Source organism: Telmatherina bonti (genome assembly GCF_933228915.1).
Source record: "Telmatherina bonti genome assembly, chromosome: 3".
Classification (NCBI taxonomy): domain Eukaryota; kingdom Metazoa; phylum Chordata; class Actinopteri; order Atheriniformes; family Telmatherinidae; genus Telmatherina; species Telmatherina bonti.
The window spans coordinates 33,764,184-33,784,852 of record NC_136621.1 but is presented as its reverse complement, the minus strand read 5'-3'; the positions used below and the strand labels follow the sequence as shown (position 1 = coordinate 33,784,852).

Here is a 20,669-nt window from a genome sequence, read left to right as displayed (position 1 = left end):
GTACTGGCTCCTTTTAATTTAATGCAATAATTGAGAGTCAATTTTTTACGTCTCCAACTCAATGGGGCCTCCCCCGCCTCAACCAACAACGCTGGGACAGATGTGGTCCGGAAGGCCCCAGTACAAAGCCGCAGCGCCTTGGCTTGAACCACATCTAGCAACTGTAACACTGACTTTGCCGCAGAGCCGTATGCAATGCAACCGTAATCCAAGGCAGACCTTATCATAGCCTTATACACTGTCATCATTGCCCGCCTGCCAGCCCCCCAAGAAGACCCTGCTAGGCACCTTAAGATGTTGATGATTTTCCCACACTTACTTACCAATTTGAGGACATGTTCTTTATACGTCAGCCTCTGATCAAACCATACTCCAAGAAACTTAAAAGAGGCAACTCTTTCTAAAGGCTGCCCGTAGAGCTTTAGACCATACTCAGCTAACTTCCGTTTCCTGCCAAAAATGACAAACTTAGTTTTAGCCACAGACAACCGAAAACCCCATTTGGTGGCCCACATCTCCACCTGGTCAAGAGCAGCCTGCATCCGGTTGATCAAATACTTCACATTTCTCCCTCTCTTCCATACGGCTCCATCATCTGCAAAGAGAGAATGCAAAGAGAGAATGCTCAAACCCACTCCCAACATTACTGAATTTACCATTATGTTGAAAAGAACAGGACTGATCACACTACCCTGTGGTGTTCCGTTATCCACATCTACTATGCCAGAGAAAGAGCCTCCCACTCTTACCTGAACATGTCGAGACCCAAGGAAATCTTTAATCCAGTTAAACATTCTACCACGAATACCAGCGTCATACAGCTTTATAACCAAGCCCTCCTTCCAGAGCATGTCGTACGCTTTCTCGATATCAAGAAACACACTAACAAGAGCCTCTTTGTTAAAGAGAGCTTGCTTAACATCCCTGTCAAGGAGCAAGACCGAATCCATTGTCCCACGACCAAGCCTAAATCCACTCTGAGCGGGAGAAAAATAACCAGACTTCTCAAGTCTGTGTACCAGGCGGTCAGTGACCATTCTCTCCATTATTTTACAGATTACAGCAGTCAGGGCAATTGGCCTATACGACCCAGGGCTTTCAGCTTCCTTTCCAGGTTTCAAGATCGGGACTATCACTGCATGCTTCCACTCCACTGGGAGACACCCCTCTTGCCACACTGAATTAATGAGTGCTAACAGCTCACCCAAGGTCCACTCATCCATGTGTTGAAAGATCTCGTAACCCAGGCCGTCTCTGCCAGGAGTGGAGTGGTTTCCTCGCCTAATGGCTTGCTTAAGCTCTCTAATTGAGAAGAAGAGGTTAATTGGGTCACTATTATCATTATTCCTGCTCAGCTTATACCCCTCTTTATTCAACATACTCCTCCTCCTGAGCTGGCCTTCAGGACTTACATTGGACTCACTGTGGACCTGCTGGAAGGCCCTTACTAAAAGCTCTGACTTCTCCTTTTCAGTGACAGCCACAGATCCCCCTTCAGAAAGAACAGGGATAGACAAAGCTCTGTTGATCCCAGCCATACGATAAATCATATTCCACACCCGACTAAACGGAGTCTCCCTACACAGGGTCCCACAAAACTTTTGCCAGCTTTCCCTCTTGGCATTCTTAATAATCCTCCTGGCTTCAGCACGCCTTCTTTTATACTCAACTGCAAGACTTTCAACGGGATTTTTCCTTAATTTTTTAAACGCATTATTACGCGCTCTTACTGCTTTACTGCAGGCCTCGTTCCACCACGGCACCATCTTTCTTTTTTCCGTCTGCCCTTTAAATGGGATGGACTTTTCTGCAGCATTTTTAACCACGTTACAAAAGGACCGATTCCATTCTTCAATGCTGCCCTTACTGTCTATCTCCTCCATTCCAGTCGACAGATGATCCAAAAAGGAGTCCCAATCAGCTCTATTATAGCTAAATCTCTTTACAATATTACTATGGTCAAGTTGTGCATCAGCTCCGAGCTTGATCCAGATGGGGAAATGGTCACTTCCTACAGAAGTGCGGTCTAAAACATCCCACCGCCCACACCTAGCTAGCTCACCTGACGACAAAGATAAATCCAAACATGATGGTTCTCCATTACCCACCTGAAAGCGGGTTGGTTTTCCATCGTTCAAAGTCACCAAATTATACTTATCTATCAAGTCTTCAACAATCACTCCATTACGGTCTCTACTACTGCTGCCCCACAAAGGGTTATGAGCGTTGAAGTCACCAAGCCACATCACTGGGGGGCGCACTTGTTCCATTATTCTTTCCAACTTTTCACCATCTAGAGGCAGACAAGGATTATAAAAATTGATAAGGGAAAACTTCCCTGACCTACACCAAATCTCCACCACAACACACTCAAGCTCCGTAGTCACATTAACCCTCCTATACTGAACTCCTTCCTGAACAAAAGTTGCACAGCCCCCACCCGACCCATTCACCCTATCCTTGCGTAAACAAACATACCTTGGCACAACAAAGTTCAAATTTGGCTTTAACCACGTCTCTTGAACACACATCACATGAGGCCTATCACTCAGCTCTTCCACGTACTTTTTAAATTCCTGCCCATTAGCTGTGAGGCTTCTCGCGTTCCACTGGACAATAAAAATCATAAGAAGGCTAAATATCATCTCCATTTTCCGGTCGCACTCCATCAATGTTGGCCCTACTAGAAAACACTAATCTATGAAGAGCAGCTGGCTCAATCCCGCCAATTTGGGCCCGGTTTGCCGCATCCACCACACATCTCACTACATCAGAGTTATTTTTACACAACTTTGCACTACTGATTACTTCCACAATGAAAGCCAGGAAATTAACCCTATTGATCACCACTGTGTCCTCCGACACCTCAGCAGCTTGGGGAATCGAGAGCCCATGGCTCTTTGCCTCAGCACTTGCACTCTGCTTACTTACCTGTTTTGCAGCCTCTGCATAGGAGATTCCCCTTACATCCTTGTACTGCTGCACCTTCACAGCTTGCTTATATCGCTCACAGTCCCGGCTGCCGGCTACATGGCCTCCACCACAACTTCCACACTTCAGTAAACTTACCTTACACGCAGCAAACTCGTGGTCTCCGCCACATTTACCGCACCTTCGTACACCCCGACATGCAGCAGCTATGTGCCCATAGCGCTGGCACTTAAAACAGCGCAGCGGCGGCCTTCTGTGCGGATGCACCTTATAAGATACACATCCCAAGTAAACTCGTTCAGGCAGCACCTCATCTCGAAATGTAAGCACCACAACTCCTGTATCATGTCTCGCCCCATCTCTAAAGACTTTAATGCGATCAGCACTAATCACTTTCACATTTTCGATTCCTTTAACCAACTCATCCATCGCTATTTCCAAAGATACACCATACACTACACCCTTAACGCCCGGCTTTTTCCCAGGGACAAATCCTTCCACAGGCCTATCTCCCAGCATTACCAGCCCAGCAGCGGTGGCCGCCTGAGACGCAGACGTACAAAATACGAGCAATTTGCCATCATTCAAAATTTGTGCATGCTTAATTCTCCCCAACTCGTCCCTCAGCATCCCTGCTAGTTTGAGAGGATTCATAGAGTGGAAACTGCCCTCTCTGAGCTTTAGAATTGTTTTAAACTCATCTCGCCTTTCTACTCTTGTCACTTTTGGGGCGCCTCCTGAGCCCGACTCCTGATCAGACTCCTGAGACAACGAACTTTGCTTGCTCCTTTTCTTAGATCTCCGTTTTTTAGAATCCTCCCAACAACCGCTCCTACCACCACCACCTCCTCCATCCTCATCATCCATTTCAAGGTAAAGTTTTAGTTATTTACAAACGATAATCTGCTTGTTTGAATTGCGAACGCTCTTCCTTCTGGAACCACCCGGGCCCAGTCCGTCAGTGCGTCACTTAACGGGCCTTTCTTTTTGTTGAGTCAAATGAAAATTAAATGAAAAAAATACTTTATTAATCCCCAAAGGGAAATTCAATATTGTAGTATATAAATATCTTGAGGATGTCTTGTTCCGGAGGCTGCTGGCAGGAATGATCTTCTGTATCTTTCAGTCTTGCATCGGACCTGAAGAAGCCTCTCACTGAACACACTTTGTTGTTTCATCACTGTTGTGGAGAGAGTGTGAAGAATCCTCCATCATCTTCATCAGCTTGTGCAGCATTTTTCTTCGGACAATCAGCTCCAGCGGCTCCAGAGTTACTCCAAGCACAGAACCAGCTTTCTTGATCAGTTTGTTGTTTCTCTTCAAGTCTCTGGTTCTGATGCTACTACCCCAGCAGATGCTGCAAAGCTGACTGCACTCTCCACGACTTAGTTATAAACTCATGACAGTATGGAAAACCCCATAGCTCAAACAATGTATTCCTATTGACATGGTATTCCCTTGGACTCAGTTGTCTCAGTCTGAAGTTACCTTTTGCAATGTTTTGCCTCATTTTTGCACTTTTGATTTAATTTTTTTTAATGTGTTGCTCGAACTATTCACAATTGTTCCCTTATTTCAAATGTTACAATTGTAAAAGCACAGCCATGTTTGTTATATTGTATATATCCACTTGTATGTGAGTTATCAGATAAAATAAAAACAAAAAATAAATAAAATAAAAAAAAACAAACTCATGACAGTTACCTCAATATGAGAAAGAAAGAGAAAGAAAATGTTTTTATTATTTTTATGAATAGATTTGCAGAGTTGTATAATAAGAAACAAACAAAAATGTAAGATATTTTTGCATTTTATTTTCAGATCAAATTCAGACTGAAGTTTGCCCAATTCAAGCCAAAGTTATGTAACCAGGACAGCACAGTGGTTTATAGGACTGTCTGAGTTCAAATTGCATCACCATGTGAGACCCGAAGAGCAGGTCAAAAATCATGAAAAAGTCTTTTCCTTCCATCCATCCCTTGGCAATCTCCTCTGATCAGAGCCGGATTAAAAATGCACAGACCTCTGGGCCCAGAGTGTTCCAGGGGCCCCCTTCCCCATCACAACATTGAAAACTGTGAATGATACACTGTGAAACAACATTTCTAACATCTCTCAGCCAGGGGTATCAATAGCAATACACTAGACACTGTAGTGTAACAATGTGGCTTTTATGTACATTTTGTTTCGTGTCCAAACTGCTGGTGTTTGGCCTATGTGGGCCCCAAGTGGCCATGGGCTCCTGGGCCTGCGCCCATAAATCCATTGGATAATCCGGCCTTGCCTCTGATTCAGGGTGGTAGTGGGACTGAAACACCTATCTCAGCTGGGCTGTTATGAAGCGAGGGGAAAGGTACACCACAAACAGGTCACTGATCCATTACAGCAGGGCTCCCCAATCCTGGTCCTTGAGGACCGGTGTCCTGCAGGTTTTCCAAGTGTCCCTGCTGCAACACACCTGATTCAGACTCAGACAAGCTTTGCAAGTGTCTGCTAAATACACACTGATTCGAATCAGGTGTGTTGCAGCAGGGACATTTGGAAAACCTGCAGGACACCGGTCCTCGAGGACCAGGATTGGGGATCCCTGCATTACAGGGTCAAGCCAGTGTCTTAATTAAATAAATAAAATGTACAAAGTACAACTCAAGTATGAAAAGCTGTAATCAATTTTTTAAAAATGTGTTTGAAGTGAGAATTAGAAAGACTGTCAAATCTGTAAAGTATGGCAGCTGTGTATTAGAATGATTATTCAGTATATAACCATACACGAAACCTTCATGCATAAAAACAGCTCTGATATGAATTCAGATGGAAATATATATTTTACTGCAGGTCATTTACTAAGAATTCACATGTTGGTATAAAAAACCTGGGATGTCACAAATCCCCATGCAGATATGCTTTTTTTTATTGTTTATTTAGTTGGATGTAAAAAGTCAACTAGCTCCAATATCAGTGTTTCTACATCCTCACTCCGTCATTTTGGGTCCTCCGGTGATGGAAGTACATCTTTAAAGCTTTAAAATATTTGTCAGAAATGATACTCAAATCCAACTTAGTTACTGGATTGTCAGTTCACTGCACGTTTATTACACAGTGCAAAATCAACCTCTAGTGTTAAATTCTGCAAACATGCAAGTCATTGAAAGTTGTGGATTATACTACTGCACAGATAAAAAATGACTATCATTTAAGTGTCAAATTTGACATTAAAACCTACCTAAATATCACATAATCTATTTCTATATTAAATAGTTTTGCTCTTGAACTTTTCACTTTGAAAATAATGGATAGTTTTGGCACTAGTGGTCCAAATGTTACTTTTTTCCCCCATTCAACATAGTTTTTATTTACCTTGAAATATCAGTCTAAACTGAGGACTCAGTACTACATTTTATGTGTTGAAACTTTGAAAGGATGAAGTGAAATAGCCACACACTCCAAGATGAGGCAGACTTCTGATCTAAACCTGCTCTAACCACTTTCTAACCAGCATAAAACATTTCCAGCTGCTGCACACTTGTACCAGATAAGTAGACGTGTTTGAGCAAAACTGCTGAAAATAATTTAATTTGAATCAGGTGTGTTGCAGCAGGAAAACATCTAAACCTTGCAAGATTACAGTCCATGACTAGAGCTGGACAATCTGACTTAGTGCATCAAAAAGCTGATATCTAAAGAAACTGGATTCAAGAGATACTAACAACTTTAAGTAGAATTCGACAAAAGGAGATTATTTCTAACATGCAAAATGAGGAAAAACAAGAGACCTGATAACTTGGAAAAGATGGTTATTTATTGGTCTTAACAGGACATGTGAACATTTAGTCAACATCAGTCTCAACCACAGTGGTCTTCTCACTGACGTAGATGCCATCCAGGAACTTCCTGATGTCCTTCTTTCGGACTGTGGTGGCCTGCTGGATCAACGCCGCTACAAAAGAAACAGAAGAGACGATCATGAGAACAAAAACTGTATTTCACGCAACATGCAGGGGGTTGAAACGACATGCTGGACTACCAGGGCCTGATGGTGAAACAAGCGCCAAGAACGAAGGGATTCAGTTGCCAAGAAAAGAAACGACTAAACAATGCTAAGATACAAGTTGGCAGTGAGTAAAGACAAGCAGTCATTTGAAGGCAAGGAAGAAAGTTGGATATTAGATATAAACCATTTGCAGTCATGCTGTAGTGGTGTTGTAAACTTTTCACCTTAGGGAGCATTCACATCAGGATAGTCTGCTAGACTCGGTCCGATTGGGACTCGGCTCAGTTGTAAGGGTGGTGTATCCATGCAGACCAAAAACGCGTTCAAGCTGAGCTTTGTGCCAAACCTTTACAATAATATATCCCCATTCCCACTAAAGGTGGCGCTGCGCTAGTATTTAGCAAGAGACGAGACAAGACTGGCATGGAGAAGAAAACTGTTGCGAGTTAAACATGGAGACGAAACTATCACTGTTTTGTAGGAGTGGGAAAATTGAATGGAAAAATTGAAAATCAATTTTTTTGCTTCATAATTTTAAGAGATTTTTTTAGGGGGAAAAAAATTGTTTTTCCCCAATAAACATAATCCATTAGATAATTTTTGTCATTTTTATTGATCTTTTTGTTTTCTTGGACATTATAGCAGCAGGATGATGATCTGGCTACTGTGTGGTTTTTCTGTGGTTTTTCCCAATTGAAATCAAGAAAAATGACAGGCAAATTTTTTTTTAATACATTTTGTTTTTAATCTACAAAAGTTAGCATTGTCAAAGAATTATGAGAATTGCAATTTAAATCAAATCGGCACCCAAAAAAATCGGTATCGAATCGAATCAGGACAAAAGCATATATCGTCACAGCCCTACTGTTTTGGTTTTTTTTTTTTTAAATTGTGTCTTATGCAAGTATACTGCAGAAATACTCTGCAACAATGGACGCAGTACGAACAGCAGACGAGGCAGAGGACTCTTAACACGATCGCTATCATTACCCACAATACAACACTGTCAAATGCAGGGAGTGACTTTTTGTAGTGCTTCGTGTATTTGGTTCCCTTGAAACAGACCGAGTCCGCTTCTTTGGTCTGAATCAGAATCAGTGTGGCGCATTCACAGCTCCCCAAACGAAGCGGACTTTCAGAGCAAACGGATTCGGATTAGAATAAAAAAGGCTGATGTGAATGTTCCCTAAAACTAAGCAAAAAAGATTTTGATGTAATAAAACAAAACAAGCCAGGTATCAAAATCAACTAATGATTCAGTGTATTTGTTTTCTACACAAGCAAGCACCTTAGTTGAGATTTAAATCTCTTATGAAAACACAATTTATCACTTAGTTAAAACACATACAGCTGGATGATGACTCGGACCTCGACCCAGCGGCTGGGTCAGGTTAAATATCCTTATTCAGAAAATGCAAACAGCTCCTGATAGAACAAGTTGCTGGATTATATTGTTAATAAAAACAAACATGCCCTGCTGTGTTAAACATAAAATAACATGAACAGCAAGAAAACACTGATTAAAAAAAAAAAGAAAAGAATCAGACACAGAAGGAACAGGAAGCATATTAAAGCAGAGGTCTCTCCCTGTAGGAGAGAGAGGCGGCTTCGACGGCATCCTCTAACCTCGACAGATGTTACTTTTACTGCTCTGGTTCCACTACTGTTCCCTTCTCAGACACATAAATGCCGTCCAAGAACTTTCTGATATCCTTATTTTTGACTGTGGTGGCCTGTTGGATCAGAGCAGCTGGAACAGAGGAGTTGGGAGGGATAAGCAGCACATCGGTAGTTCGGAGATTAAAAAAAGGTTTTCTCAGACTTTAAGAAACTGATAAGAAATCGACTTGAAACTTGAATTGAAAAGAGAAAATAGAAAATAAAACCAAAAACAAATGATCAAATAAGTCAACTGTGGCATAAATAATACAAATAAAAAATCATGTCTCCTGACTGAAGTAATCTGTCATTAAGTGCATTAAATGCAGATTAAAACTAAAGTAAACACAGGATTAACCCATAGGATTGGGGGTGTGTGTGTGTGTGAGAGAGAGAGACAGCAATTCAAATCTAGTTTGACAAAATTAAGTTTTATTTTACATGCCAAGGCAGCACCAATGAGCAGGTTCCTGCCAGACTGAATAAGGATGCAAAATGTTTGAGTTCATGTTTGTAAGAAGGATCTTTGAGGTAATATGTGTTATTTCATTGCTAATCAATTAAAAAGCTACACAACCAATGTGAAAGAACTGTGGAGACAAAGGTGGACACGTACCTGAGTTTGACACCAGCTCAATGTCATTACCCTCGAGGACCAACTCGTCTTTCTGGGCGGCTGAGACTGAACACATCACACCTGAGAGCGGAAGTAAGAAAAGAGCATTTTACTCTGCAGGTTTACCCAATTCACCATGTTGACATGTGGGACTGAGAAAATCCTTAAAAATCAGAACATCACAATCCCAGAATATGTTGTATAATAACCCAGGTTTAGTCTACGTACTTATTCGAAAAACTTCTGATCTAAACCTGCTTTAATGAACTTCCTGTTAAAAGGTTTAACTTTTTCCTTCAACCCTCCAGCTTCAGAGACAAACAAAGGTGTCTGGTTATTGGACCGTTTTAAGTACCTCACAGACTAAACTTTCACGTAGCAGTTCAGCTACTCATGCTTCATCTGCCTACGGCTGGCTACAGCAACACCGTGTACACCCCTGGCTAGGCAGCGTTGAGAAGGAGGGAAGATTCATGCGTTCACAGTATTAGTTTATTTATAAAGCAGCCATTAAATAATGTCTTGCCACCATCATCCAAATGTACCTTGAGGTACTATTGAAGTATTCAGATAAATACGTATTAAATATCAAGCAAAAACTGCAAACCAGTAAACATCAGCTTTACCAGGCCAACTGATGGGGAAGCCATGAAACCACAGTGTTCCCTTGTTTCATTTTATTGTGTAATGCACATGGAACAAGTATAAAATTAACTATAATTAAAGCACAGACGTCAGACGAAGCAGCAAGGCTTGCTTGCTGGATCCTGGCTATAGACCTAATCTTTGCTGTCAGGCTTGTTGCCAAAGATATATGGTGAAGTGAAGTCTATGAGACTGTAATGTGAAGTCTGCTAAACCATGTGGGTGTCTGCTGCCTGGGCCTCTCATTATTTCCCCCACAGCAGGCCGACTGTGTCAGACTGCATTTTTGTAGGACGGATGCACCAGGTCTCTGACTCCAGCCAATATATAAAAACTTTCACCTCAAAGTACTGCCAGATGTTCACCAATGCTGTCCATCACATGCTAGGGTATCTAATCAAGCATCTAACTATCCCTCTGATGGCAGGGTTGGACACCTTTAAGTTTAAACACCGATTAGATTCAAATGGTGATGAGCTTTACCAGTAAGAGTCCTTTGCATTCATTAGTTGGGTGACCATTTCCATTTAAAGGGAAAAAAAAAGTCAAAGTAACAATGAACAGGTAGGTTAGTTTAAGACACGAAACTCAAATTTCTATTTTCCTCTACATTAACCTGATGAAGAGCAACTTAGATTTAAAGATTATCTGAACTTAATCCAGATTCTGTGGCCCTTCAAATGTGTGCAAGTTTTCAGAGTTTAGATTATCTAGTTGCTCCGGATACTTCTTCTCCATCTTCGCATAATTTAACTGCATATTTCCTCTCCTTGCAAGCTTTCAGTGACGTTTTGTTTCTTTCAATTTACTTGAAAGCCAATGTATCTGCAGGACAGCCACACTGGCTGTGTTTATCTATCTTGCACACGTGTTGTTTTCACAGGTTTGGCCAGTCCACAATGCACAGTGACTCACCAGCCCTCATTCTGACGCGGCGGATGTATTTCTCCCCCAAGAAGTTCCTGATCTCCACCAGAGTTCCACTCTCCTGAATGACCACGTTGATGGGGAAATGGGCGTACACAGAACGCATTTTATACCGGAAACCCTGTAGTCAAAGACAAGCGAGTGTGTTACTGAGCAGGACTGATGAAGCTAGCAGAATTTATTGTTCTTCAACGATAAAGGGAGCATCAAGCTGTGTAGTCGCACCAGAAATACCAGCTAGAAAATCCTGGTCATCCCACCACAGAGTAGAGTAACACTGATATACACATCCGTTAACACAGTAAAGATGAACACTAATCTCACCAGAGTGACGCCCTTGATCATGTTCTGGACATGGCTGCAGATGGTGCGGACTGTGGCCAGCTCCTTCCGGTTTCCCCACCATTTATCCACACGAAGCTGTGGTACACAGAGGTGACTGATCACTTCCATCCAACTGTACAGGCATTGCTTTGCTCAAGTAAACAGGCAATAACAGATCATAGAAACCTGAACCATTTCCGAAACATAAATCCTTTTATTTCTGACACCAGTGCCATTTTCATGAAAAGGACGAGTCCACCTCATGGTGTAAGAATTGGACAAGTCAAGCTGCAGATTTACTTTGGACACAAAGGGAATTTCTAATCACATAATCTACGAATTTAATTGAAACCAGAGATTTGGATCACTTGTACTTTTTTTTTCTCTCTCCAACATTTAAGCCAGATGAAAACAGCTGTTTTCAAGCCTACATGCGATCACAGCATAGCCTGGCAAGCCAGACTCTGTACCAACTTGGAGTCTGGGGACTCGCTCGCATCAATGGATTTCTATGGCGGGAACCAATCAGAAAAATGGCGGACGTAATGTCAGTCAAGCAGCAGCCTACGATGTCCGAAGTGTTCATCAGAGCGAACGCAACAAAAGAAAATTAACATGGCGTCCAGTACAGAAGACATAAATGACCCGTGTCGTTTTTGCTGCGAGGTTAAATGGTGTTATTGGTAATTCGCTGTTGCTTTTTTAACCTAATCGTAGAAGAAAGTAACTTCTTGAATGCTTGGAGAATACGTGGTGACACAAGGCAAGAGTCTCCTCAGATCAACCTGTTAGTGGCTAGTTTGTTTCAGAACGATATGAATCTCCATGAAGGGAAGGGACTCCAGACTGAGTCGCTCTGTACTGCATATATAGAGCCCTTCAGTCTGGCGTGCCAGGCTAATCCCACATGTAGTCTAAATTCTTATCTGAGCATCTTCCCTCTTCCTACCTTCTTCTGTTTCTTGCCCAGCAGGCTGAGCTCCAGGTTGATGTGGTTGAATTCCCTGGTGAGCTTGCCACGGGGCCCTTTAACAATTACTGTTCGGCCCTTTAGCCTCACCTCAACTGTCAAGACCAGAAAGCAGGGGCCAAAGAGAGAAAACATTAGAAACCATACTGGACAGAAGTTTAACTTAGCAGTCTGCAACCATTGGAGATTGGGTGTAAATGGTTTCTTACCATTGTTGGGGAGGTCGACAGTCTGACTGCTGAGAATGGTCTTCATTCTGCGAAGATAAAACATGCATTTTAATCCCTGGACTGTGTGTAAACCAGAACATTTGATCCATAACATCAATTTGTTTTATAATTTCACAATCCGGGAACAACAGATCTTCTAATATTTCGCAAATACAGTCAATTTAACTAAAGTGTAAGGTCTCAGTGATGTTGGAAAGTGCAAAAACTTCGCAAAAGAAACTGAGCGCTGCCATACTGAAAGTTAGCACCGATGCTAACATAATGCTACAGTCACCCTATAACAGGTTGCTGAGCATTATATAAATGGTTACAGCATTTTAGTTTAAAGTAACCAGGACGTCACCAAAACCTTATGAAGTACAAACATAATTTTGACACGTAATACTGTTCATCAACCAGCGGCCATTAACACAGTGTCGGGCCTCTAAACAGGCAATATGAAAATCTAGTCATCTCCTTTCAAACATAAAGTAAAGGTTTAATACAGATAATGTTATGAAAATCAACACTATCCGGGTCGGATAATTGAAAATGAGACTAAAAGTGAGTTTAATTGAGTGAGATGAAATTAGATGAAATCCGTGAATTGATTTCGCTGCTAACCTCACCTCGCCGGTAGCAGAGGAAAGGAGGAAGGAAGGACGTCACGACGCAGTTGTAGAGACGTACGTTACGTATCAGGCATTATGTGTCAAATTTCGATTAATATTAATTTGATTTATTAAATTTTTTGGGGATTGTAGAAGTATGCACGAAATTTTTACATATGACCGAAATTTAGTAAAATATTTTAGCTTCAAAGAAAAACAGCTACACAGACGGTGAAGCTGTTTCAATGCTGCGTTCAAGTTTAATCGTACAATTTAAGAGCATATCAATCAAGTGTGGGGACACATTCAAGGCTAAACGTAATTTAGCCATTCTGGACTTACTTCAGCTTTGATTAAAAGGGAAACAAATTGTTAAGTGACACCCAATTTGACAAAAACCTTTAGACACTGTTTCTCAAATGGGGGTACTTCAAGACATTCCAGGGGTTACGTGACATGTTTAAAAAAAAAAAAAAAAAAAAAAAGAAATATATATATATATATATATATATATATATATATATATATATATATATATATATATATATATATATATATATATATATATATATATATATATATTTATCTTTTTATGTTTTCTTTCAAACATCCTTAAATAAAATAATAACATTATATCAATATTTAATATATTTCAATAAATGTAAGTGAATATTCATAAACTGAATTTACATTTAGATTGACACCATTTCATTCCTCCTAAATTCCTCATATCCGTCAGTCACTGTTGCCTTGACAACGCAACGGAGTCCTGGTTGAAGCGTGGTTAATGTTTGATAAACCAAACACAAATGACAAAGTGCTGTATTTCATGCTTTTCTTAACCGAAAATACTTTGCAGTGGTTAGGGGATACTTGGCTAAAAAGATCTTATATGAGGGGTACTGTCTTGCAAAAAGGTTGGGAGCCGCTGCCTTAAGATAACCTGCCTTCCTCATTCTGCGTTCATGACTTGAACGCAGCACCAGACCAAACAAGTCGCTCGCTGATGTTTGTTGTTAATGACAGCAGCCTGCTAGCAGAAGTCATGGCGTTGCTTAAACAAAGTTGTTGTGTCGCTGGTCGTTTCTCCACAAACCACCTTTGGTTGAGTACTAGATCCATCCCACATGTGAGTTTTTCATGTCACTTCTCGGATATGTTTTAAACCATTCAATTTCATGGTTTGTGGTTGGTCTGCGCTCACCGGTGAAGCCGGGTCACAGGCCTTTTCACCAGCAGCAACCTCCTGTGTTGTCAGTTTTGTGACCCATGACAGGTTGTGTCCTGTGTTTTTTCATAACCATCTGTCCTCCATTTTCTCTACAGCTTTATACCAGCAATCTGACAACTGCGGCCAAATCCTCTCCTGAGCAGATCGACAAGAAGAAGGAGCTTCTAAGTGTAGACGGGCCTGATCTGCAGGACTTTATTTCAGGGGAACTGTCTGAGAAAAGCAAGTGGGCCGAGTACAGAGGCAACCTGAAGAGACAGAAAGGAGAGAGGTATGTCCACTGGGACAAGATTTGCATAATTGTTATTACTGATTTGATGAACTGGGTATAAAGATCAACTTTATGGCAAGGATTACAACTGCACTGTATCTGACTCTAGCAGGGTAAAATAAACGTATTCCCAGTAAGTTATCCAGCCATGTCATACTCGTGATGTTTCAGAGGCTACATGCAGTGAGATTTGATTTTGAGTGGGTCAGAACAGTAAAATAATAGCATACTAAGTCTCTACTTTTCCCTTTTTGATGCAGATAAGTGCAAGTACATTATCAACATGTTTACATTTAATGAACTATGGTTTTATAAAACATAATGAACAACCTGAAAATCCTTGAAAAAAATTCAATGTAGTCTCAACAATCATACCTCATTGTATGATTTACATGTGCATCACAACTAACAAGTCACAATGAATCTACAAAATCACTGACATCTGGAAATAAAAATACATTATCTTGCATTGTGATTAGAGACACTTTTCAGAAGCTAGAAGTTATTTTAAATATGACACATTTAAATTTCCACATCTGTGTAGTAATCCTGACCACCTGAATTTCCCTTAAATTATACTACAAACCATAGTGAGATGATTAGGCAAGACTGACAAACAACGTATAACAAGTTGTATCCCTGTCTTGGATATGTGTTGTATTTAAATATTTAAGAAAAAAATCAACTTCACATGCACAAATTTGGAAGAGTAGTTAGTTTTATTTTTTATTTTCAATGAAATTAATGTCTCTTATTTAATATAATGACATTTTAATCTCATCTGATGGTAATGTAGAAGACTATTTGCATCAAACAGGTTTGCTTTTACATGTTTTGCTTTTTTGTAATATAGATTTATAGGTTAAATTAGGTCTGATGTGAGTTTACAAAGTGTAGACCTGAGCTGTGTGTTATAGCCAGCATAAATCAGGCAAAATGGATTTAAACTGGAGATTGTGTCAATATTTATCTTGGGTTATTACTTATTCTTTTCAACAGTTTTGTTCTAAGAGCTGCATGCTGTAAAGATTGTATATTATAATAGTAGTACTTAGTATCACTGATTATTTTCAATATTTCTAGCATGATGCACATTATTTACTGGGATTTCATTTTTAGGGATTATTAGGGTTTATTATTTTATGGATGCTAAAGAAGAATCCATCCTCTCCATTTCTAAACTTTGTAACTTTCCTTTTAGGCTGAGGCTTCCTCCGTGGCTGAAGACAGAGATTCCCATCGGAAAGAACTACAACAGGCTGAAGAACACGCTGAGAGACCTAAACCTGCACACAGTCAGTGTCATTTTTGTGACTCCGAGTTACCCATAAAAGTCATGTATAAGATGTAACCGATTGTCCAAAAAAAAAACTACACTCAAACATGTCAGTTTTGACTTTCCAAGTGTTCATTAGCACCACGTTACAACAGCAGAAACTGAAGGAACTTTAACACAGACAGCAATTCTAAAAATAGTTGTGTTTGACATGTTAAATTAGTAACACATTGATTAGAGGCGCGAACATCAGTTTTTATGCTTTTGCCGACGGCCCCCCTGTCTGCTTTCTCAGGTGTGTGAGGAGGCCAGATGTCCAAACATCGGGGAATGTTGGGGAGGAGGAGAATATGCCACAGCCACTGCCACCATCATGGTGAGTTTTCTGTTACAGAAAAGGGAGCAGTGATTGATAACAAACACTTGGCTCTGCAGAATTTTACAGACATGTAGATTTCCTCTTTTTCATGAAGCTGCATTTGGTGCTGCTCCAGCAGTAACAGAACAACTTAGACAACAGAGGATAACGTCTTTCTCTCTGCATGCAGCTGATGGGGGATACCTGCACCCGTGGATGCAGGTTCTGCTCAGTAAAGACGGCTCGTCAACCCCCGCCTTTGGACCCGGATGAGCCGTTCAACACAGCCAAGGCCATCGCCACCTGGGGGCTAGACTATGTGGTTCTGACCTCAGTCGACAGAGACGGTGAAGCTTGTCATCTTTATTGTGTTCGCCTCATATTTGTAAATCTAACTTTCCATCTAACTGTTAAAAGATTACAAAGGTTGTATTAAATGTCCACAAATTTGAACATTTATAAAGCAGCTTGGCTTTGACATGATTAGCTAACATGTCTAACAGCTTGTTCTAATAACTCGGGGTGGGAAAATCTAATAAAAGAATAAAAAATCTGGATTTTTTTTGCTTCACAATTTTAAAATCGATTTTTTTTGTTAATAAATTTTTTAAAAATTCATATAGATAAGAATAAAGCATAATGATGGTCTGACTACTCTGTTGTTTTTCCCTCATTGAAAATAAGAAAAATGACGAGCAAACAAAGTTTTGTCCATTTTTTTCTTGTTGTTTTTAGTCTACCAAAACCAGCAATATCAAAGAATCATGAGAATCGCAATTTAAATCGAATTGCCAAAAAATCGGAATCGAATTGAATCGGGACAAAAGCATATCGTCACAGCCCTACTAATAACACGATTTAATTCCAGATATTGCTGATGGAGGAGCTTCACACTTTGCTAAAACTGTTAGTCACCTGAAAGAAAGGTAAAACTCTCTTCCACTGGGTTTATCTGCTCTTTCCATTGTGACGTGCCAAAAAAGATTTAACCAGTGCTTTTTATCCAGAAATTCTCAGATCCTGGTTGAATGTCTGACTCCTGATTTCCGTGGCGACCTGGCAGCCGTGGAGACGATCGCCCTGTCTGGGTTAGATGTGTACGCCCACAACGTGGAGACCGTGCGTGAGCTGCAAAGGTACAAAGACTCAGCATTTTACCTTGTCTGTTATCAGTTCATTATCATCTGGTTTCAGTGTTGTAAGCTAATAAACCAACTTTTCTCTGTAATGAGGAAACTTTTTATTCTGAATCCGTCCGTTCTACAGTCTGGCAGCAGGTGGCGCCACATATTCTTATTGCTGATGCATTTAGTAAGAGTGAAACATTGCGGTTGTTTTCTCATGTTTCCCCCCATATTCCATCTATTTACAGGTACGTGCGCGACCCCAGAGCAAACTTTGACCAATCGCTGAGCGTCCTGAAACACGCCAAGAAGGTGAAACCCAGCGTCCTCACTAAGACTTCCATCATGCTGGGACTGGGAGAGACTGACCAACAGATAATGAACACTCTGACTGGTGTGTAAACTCTGCACACGCATACACAGACTCCAGTTTAACTGCAGTTTACTGATAATTATTGTGTGGATGTTTCAGAGCTGCGAGAGGCAGGAGTGGACTGTCTTACGCTCGGCCAGTACATGCAGCCCACTAAACGCCACTTAAAGGTGAGACATGCGACTGTTTCTCCAGCAACAAGAAGTCTGAAATGCTTGTTGCTTGGATACGTTTTTTAAGACGGTGTGTGTTTGGGTTTAGGTGGAAGAATACGTCACTCCTGAAAGGTTCGCTCACTGGGAGAAAGTTGGGAATGAAATGGGCTTTGTTTACACAGCTAGTGGGCCACTGGTTCGATCTTCCTACAAAGCAGGTGAGCAAGTCTGCCATCGTGCAGTTTATAGAAATTCAACTATATTTCTGTAGACATGTTGTGCAGCCAAACACAATATATCTACTGTTAAAATGAGCGTGACAAGTAAAACTTAAATATTTTAAATAGCTCCAATTCCTACTAAGATTGCGCTTGTACATAGTGATTCAGTAAAAATAGCTACTTTTTGTTATAGTTTATATTAGAAAGGCAAGAAGGGAAGTGAATCAGGTTTCCAGTTTTCAGGAGAAATAAAAAAACAAAAAAAAAACCAAAGATGGCCTTCTAAAGACTCGCAATTGTGTTCTAGTCTTATCTTCACTGATCCATTGATACGATTCACTGCTAAATGCAGAGAGCAGTGTGTTTCGGCTGATGTTATCAGTATAAAAGTTCAAACAGGAACTGCTAGAGCAGTTCTGGCCTCAGATAGTTTGTGTCACTACTTCCCATAATGCAATGCAACTACCGCAGACTGTTGCTGTGTTCGAATGTCCGCACTCTTTCCTAACCACTCATTTACTGCATAGGGCTACATTATATAGCACACTATATCATGCTCTCATTCTGTTAGCGATTCAGATACAAATCTGGCGGTTTTCTCCCCGTCGTGGATCACGTGACTACCGGCTGGCACCATGGCAACCACTTGTTCCATATCCAATCCAATTATTTTCTATTTATTTTTATTCTTTTTTGTTGCATATTTATTCAAGAAATAAGGATATAAAATTATCTAAAGCTTTTTTTTTTTTTTTAACCCTCTTTGACGTCTGTGACACTTTGAAGTCTTGCCTGCAATGCATTGTGGTCTACATTGACCCGTCCTAGTGACAATTGATGCGTCTTTTCAAGATGCATTATGGGTAATTTTGAGTGCACTACTTTTTTCTCTGGACTGCCTCTGAGTAGTGATGATTGTCTATGAAACTATAGAAATGCATCTAAAGTCTTTTAAATATTGCATCTATTAAAAGCCTAAGTTGGTGCTCATCTAACAAGTTCAGGTTTATTTAACAAGCCTTTTGTGTCCAAATAATCAAGGTTTCATTTCAGGAATTTAAAAAAAAAAAAAAAAACATCAGAAATTGGAGCTGCATCTCTAATTATAAAGGATAAAAACCACAATCTTACATTTAGGACCAACTAATTTATTAAACGTAAGGATGACCACCGAAATGAAATGAAGAATAAAATACTTACACTTAAGAGTGTTTTTTTTTTTTTTTTTGATTCATGCAATATTGTTAAGATGAAATGTAATTTAGGCCTAAAGCAGAAAGATAACGTTAATTTTTTTTTATTTTTTTTTTTTATGCTTTCATCATTTAATAAACACATCCAGTCTCTCTCTGTGTTGTGAATGCAACTAGCTGGCTTACAAAAAGGAAGAGATAACTGTAACTTCACTGAAAATATGTTTGAGATTTAAGTTGATATATCCAAGAAATTATTATATAACTGAAATGTAGAATGATAAAAAGGAAAGTTGATGTATGACTGACGGGGAAAAAACTTTTTTTTTTTTTAAAAGCAAACTTCATGGTGGTGAGGTGCTGGAAACCTGCTGAGTCAGGAGTCAGATAAATGAGTAGGAGTCTTTTCCTGTTCTGTGATGCGTTTCACAATGAGCCGAGTCACCAGCGTTACCGGTCAGAGCCTAAGTAGCTGTGATCCTCCGGCTTAAGAGACAAAATGTTCAGAGGAACTGATCCTGTTATAACTAGAAATTTTTAGAAAGTCAGAACCATATTAGAATAAGTTGAAAATGTGAGTATTAACCCTTGATTTTTTTTTTTCTTTCCTCACAGGCGAGTTCTTCCTGAAGAATCTACTGAAGAAGAGACAAGCAGAAGCAACAATAGCAGAATGAACAACCTGTAGAAGCTCGAACTGTCATCTCGGTCTGAAATAAAGTATCTGAAACTAAATATGCTTCGTTCACCATAATCGTTTTCAGGTGGACTGCAGGAAACATTAATTATAACTCAACAAGTTGTAGGAATTTGTGCAACATAGAGGGTGCAAAGGTGACTAAAATAAATCCAATCAAGTTCAGGGACCACGTTGTTTTCTGCCGTTTTCTGTTGTGTTCACCTGCAACAGTCCAGAGATCCTGTTCAGGAAGATCAAAGACAACATGTAGACTGTGTCCATGTAACCCCTCCAGGATAAAATACAACCTGATATGAGCAGAAACTGTACTTTTTAAGTCTTTGCTCCTCAGAGGCTCGTAAATTCACCGTCTACTGGAGCCAGATTTGGAAGCTTCTGACTTGCAGTGCTTTAACATCTGCTGCTTCACTTGTCATTAAATGAAGCAGAAGTTGTTTTTGACCAAAGTCTGTAAGTAACTCAGGTGAAGTTATGCATGCTATCATTTTAAAGGCTCTGTTTAACCCTTCCTTAGTGAGTCTCAGCAAAAAGCTGCTTCAGACATGGGTTTATTTGTGTTGCACTGAAATTCTGAGGAATTTTTTTTTAACCAGTTTGAGGCAGATTTGTGGTTGTTTTACATAAGATCACTAAGACAAAACAAATCTTTTAAATGTATATTTGTATTTACAGAATTAAAAACATTTTCAGTGTGTATTTGGTTGTTTTCTATTAGTTTGATCAGCAGCACAAATTAGGGACACACAACACTTTATTGCATTTGCCCTTCTGGTAAACATTCTCTGATGCAGAAGACAAACAGACTGACGTACAGTAAGATGATTTATAAAAATATTTGATTAAAAAGTATATAAAAATTTAGCATCTACTATAGGATTATATAG

General features: G+C 40.1%; 2 protein-coding genes across 3 annotated transcripts; one reads left to right on the top strand and one right to left on the bottom strand.

Annotated features, from left to right (window-relative positions):
• Positions 1-6,708: 6,708 nt before the first annotated feature.
• Positions 6,709-12,945, bottom strand: rpl9 (ribosomal protein L9). 2 transcript variants are annotated; one of them, XM_079264736.1, is made up of 8 exons: positions 12,902-12,945; positions 12,273-12,319; positions 12,043-12,158; positions 11,094-11,189; positions 10,758-10,890; positions 9,198-9,278; positions 8,549-8,672; positions 6,709-6,868 (listed from the first exon to the last, which is right to left on the bottom strand). In XM_079264736.1, exons 2-7 carry the CDS (start codon positions 12,316-12,318, stop codon positions 8,566-8,568), a joined length of 579 nt encoding a protein of 192 aa, XP_079120862.1. In that variant the 5' UTR covers position 12,319; positions 12,902-12,945; the 3' UTR covers positions 6,709-6,868; positions 8,549-8,565. The 2 variants fall into 2 exon arrangements, with proteins under 2 accessions (XP_079120862.1, XP_079120863.1); XM_079264737.1 differs by having other exon boundaries at positions 12,897-12,916.
• A 949-nt stretch (positions 12,946-13,894) lies between these two features.
• Positions 13,895-20,479, top strand: lias (lipoic acid synthetase). The gene is made up of 11 exons (XM_079238242.1): positions 13,895-14,012; positions 14,210-14,385; positions 15,587-15,680; positions 15,957-16,037; positions 16,210-16,366; positions 16,888-16,945; positions 17,027-17,155; positions 17,392-17,537; positions 17,616-17,686; positions 17,778-17,889; positions 19,701-20,479. The coding sequence occupies exons 1-11, from the start codon at positions 13,929-13,931 to the stop codon at positions 19,760-19,762; spliced, it is 1,170 nt and encodes a 389-aa protein (XP_079094368.1). The 5' UTR covers positions 13,895-13,928; the 3' UTR covers positions 19,763-20,479.
• Positions 20,480-20,669: the final 190 nt, after the last annotated feature.

Coding starts and splice junctions, on each gene's coding strand:
- rpl9 (XM_079264736.1), bottom strand. CDS start 12,318: ATGAAGACCATTCTCAGCAGTCAGACTGTCGACCTCCCCAACAATG. Junction 12,159..12,272: donor TGTCGACCTCCCCAACAATG/GTAAGAAACCAT, acceptor TGGTCTTGACAG/TTGAGGTGAGGCTAAAGGGC. Junction 10,891..11,093: donor TGATCAAGGGCGTCACTCTG/GTGAGATTAGTG, acceptor CTTTGACTACAG/GGTTTCCGGTATAAAATGCG.
- lias (XM_079238242.1), top strand. CDS start 13,929: ATGGCGTTGCTTAAACAAAGTTGTTGTGTCGCTGGTCGTTTCTCCACA. Junction 16,946..17,026: donor GTTAGTCACCTGAAAGAAAG/GTAAAACTCTCT, acceptor CTTTTTATCCAG/AAATTCTCAGATCCTGGTTG. Junction 17,890..19,700: donor TCGATCTTCCTACAAAGCAG/GTGAGCAAGTCT, acceptor CTTTCCTCACAG/GCGAGTTCTTCCTGAAGAAT.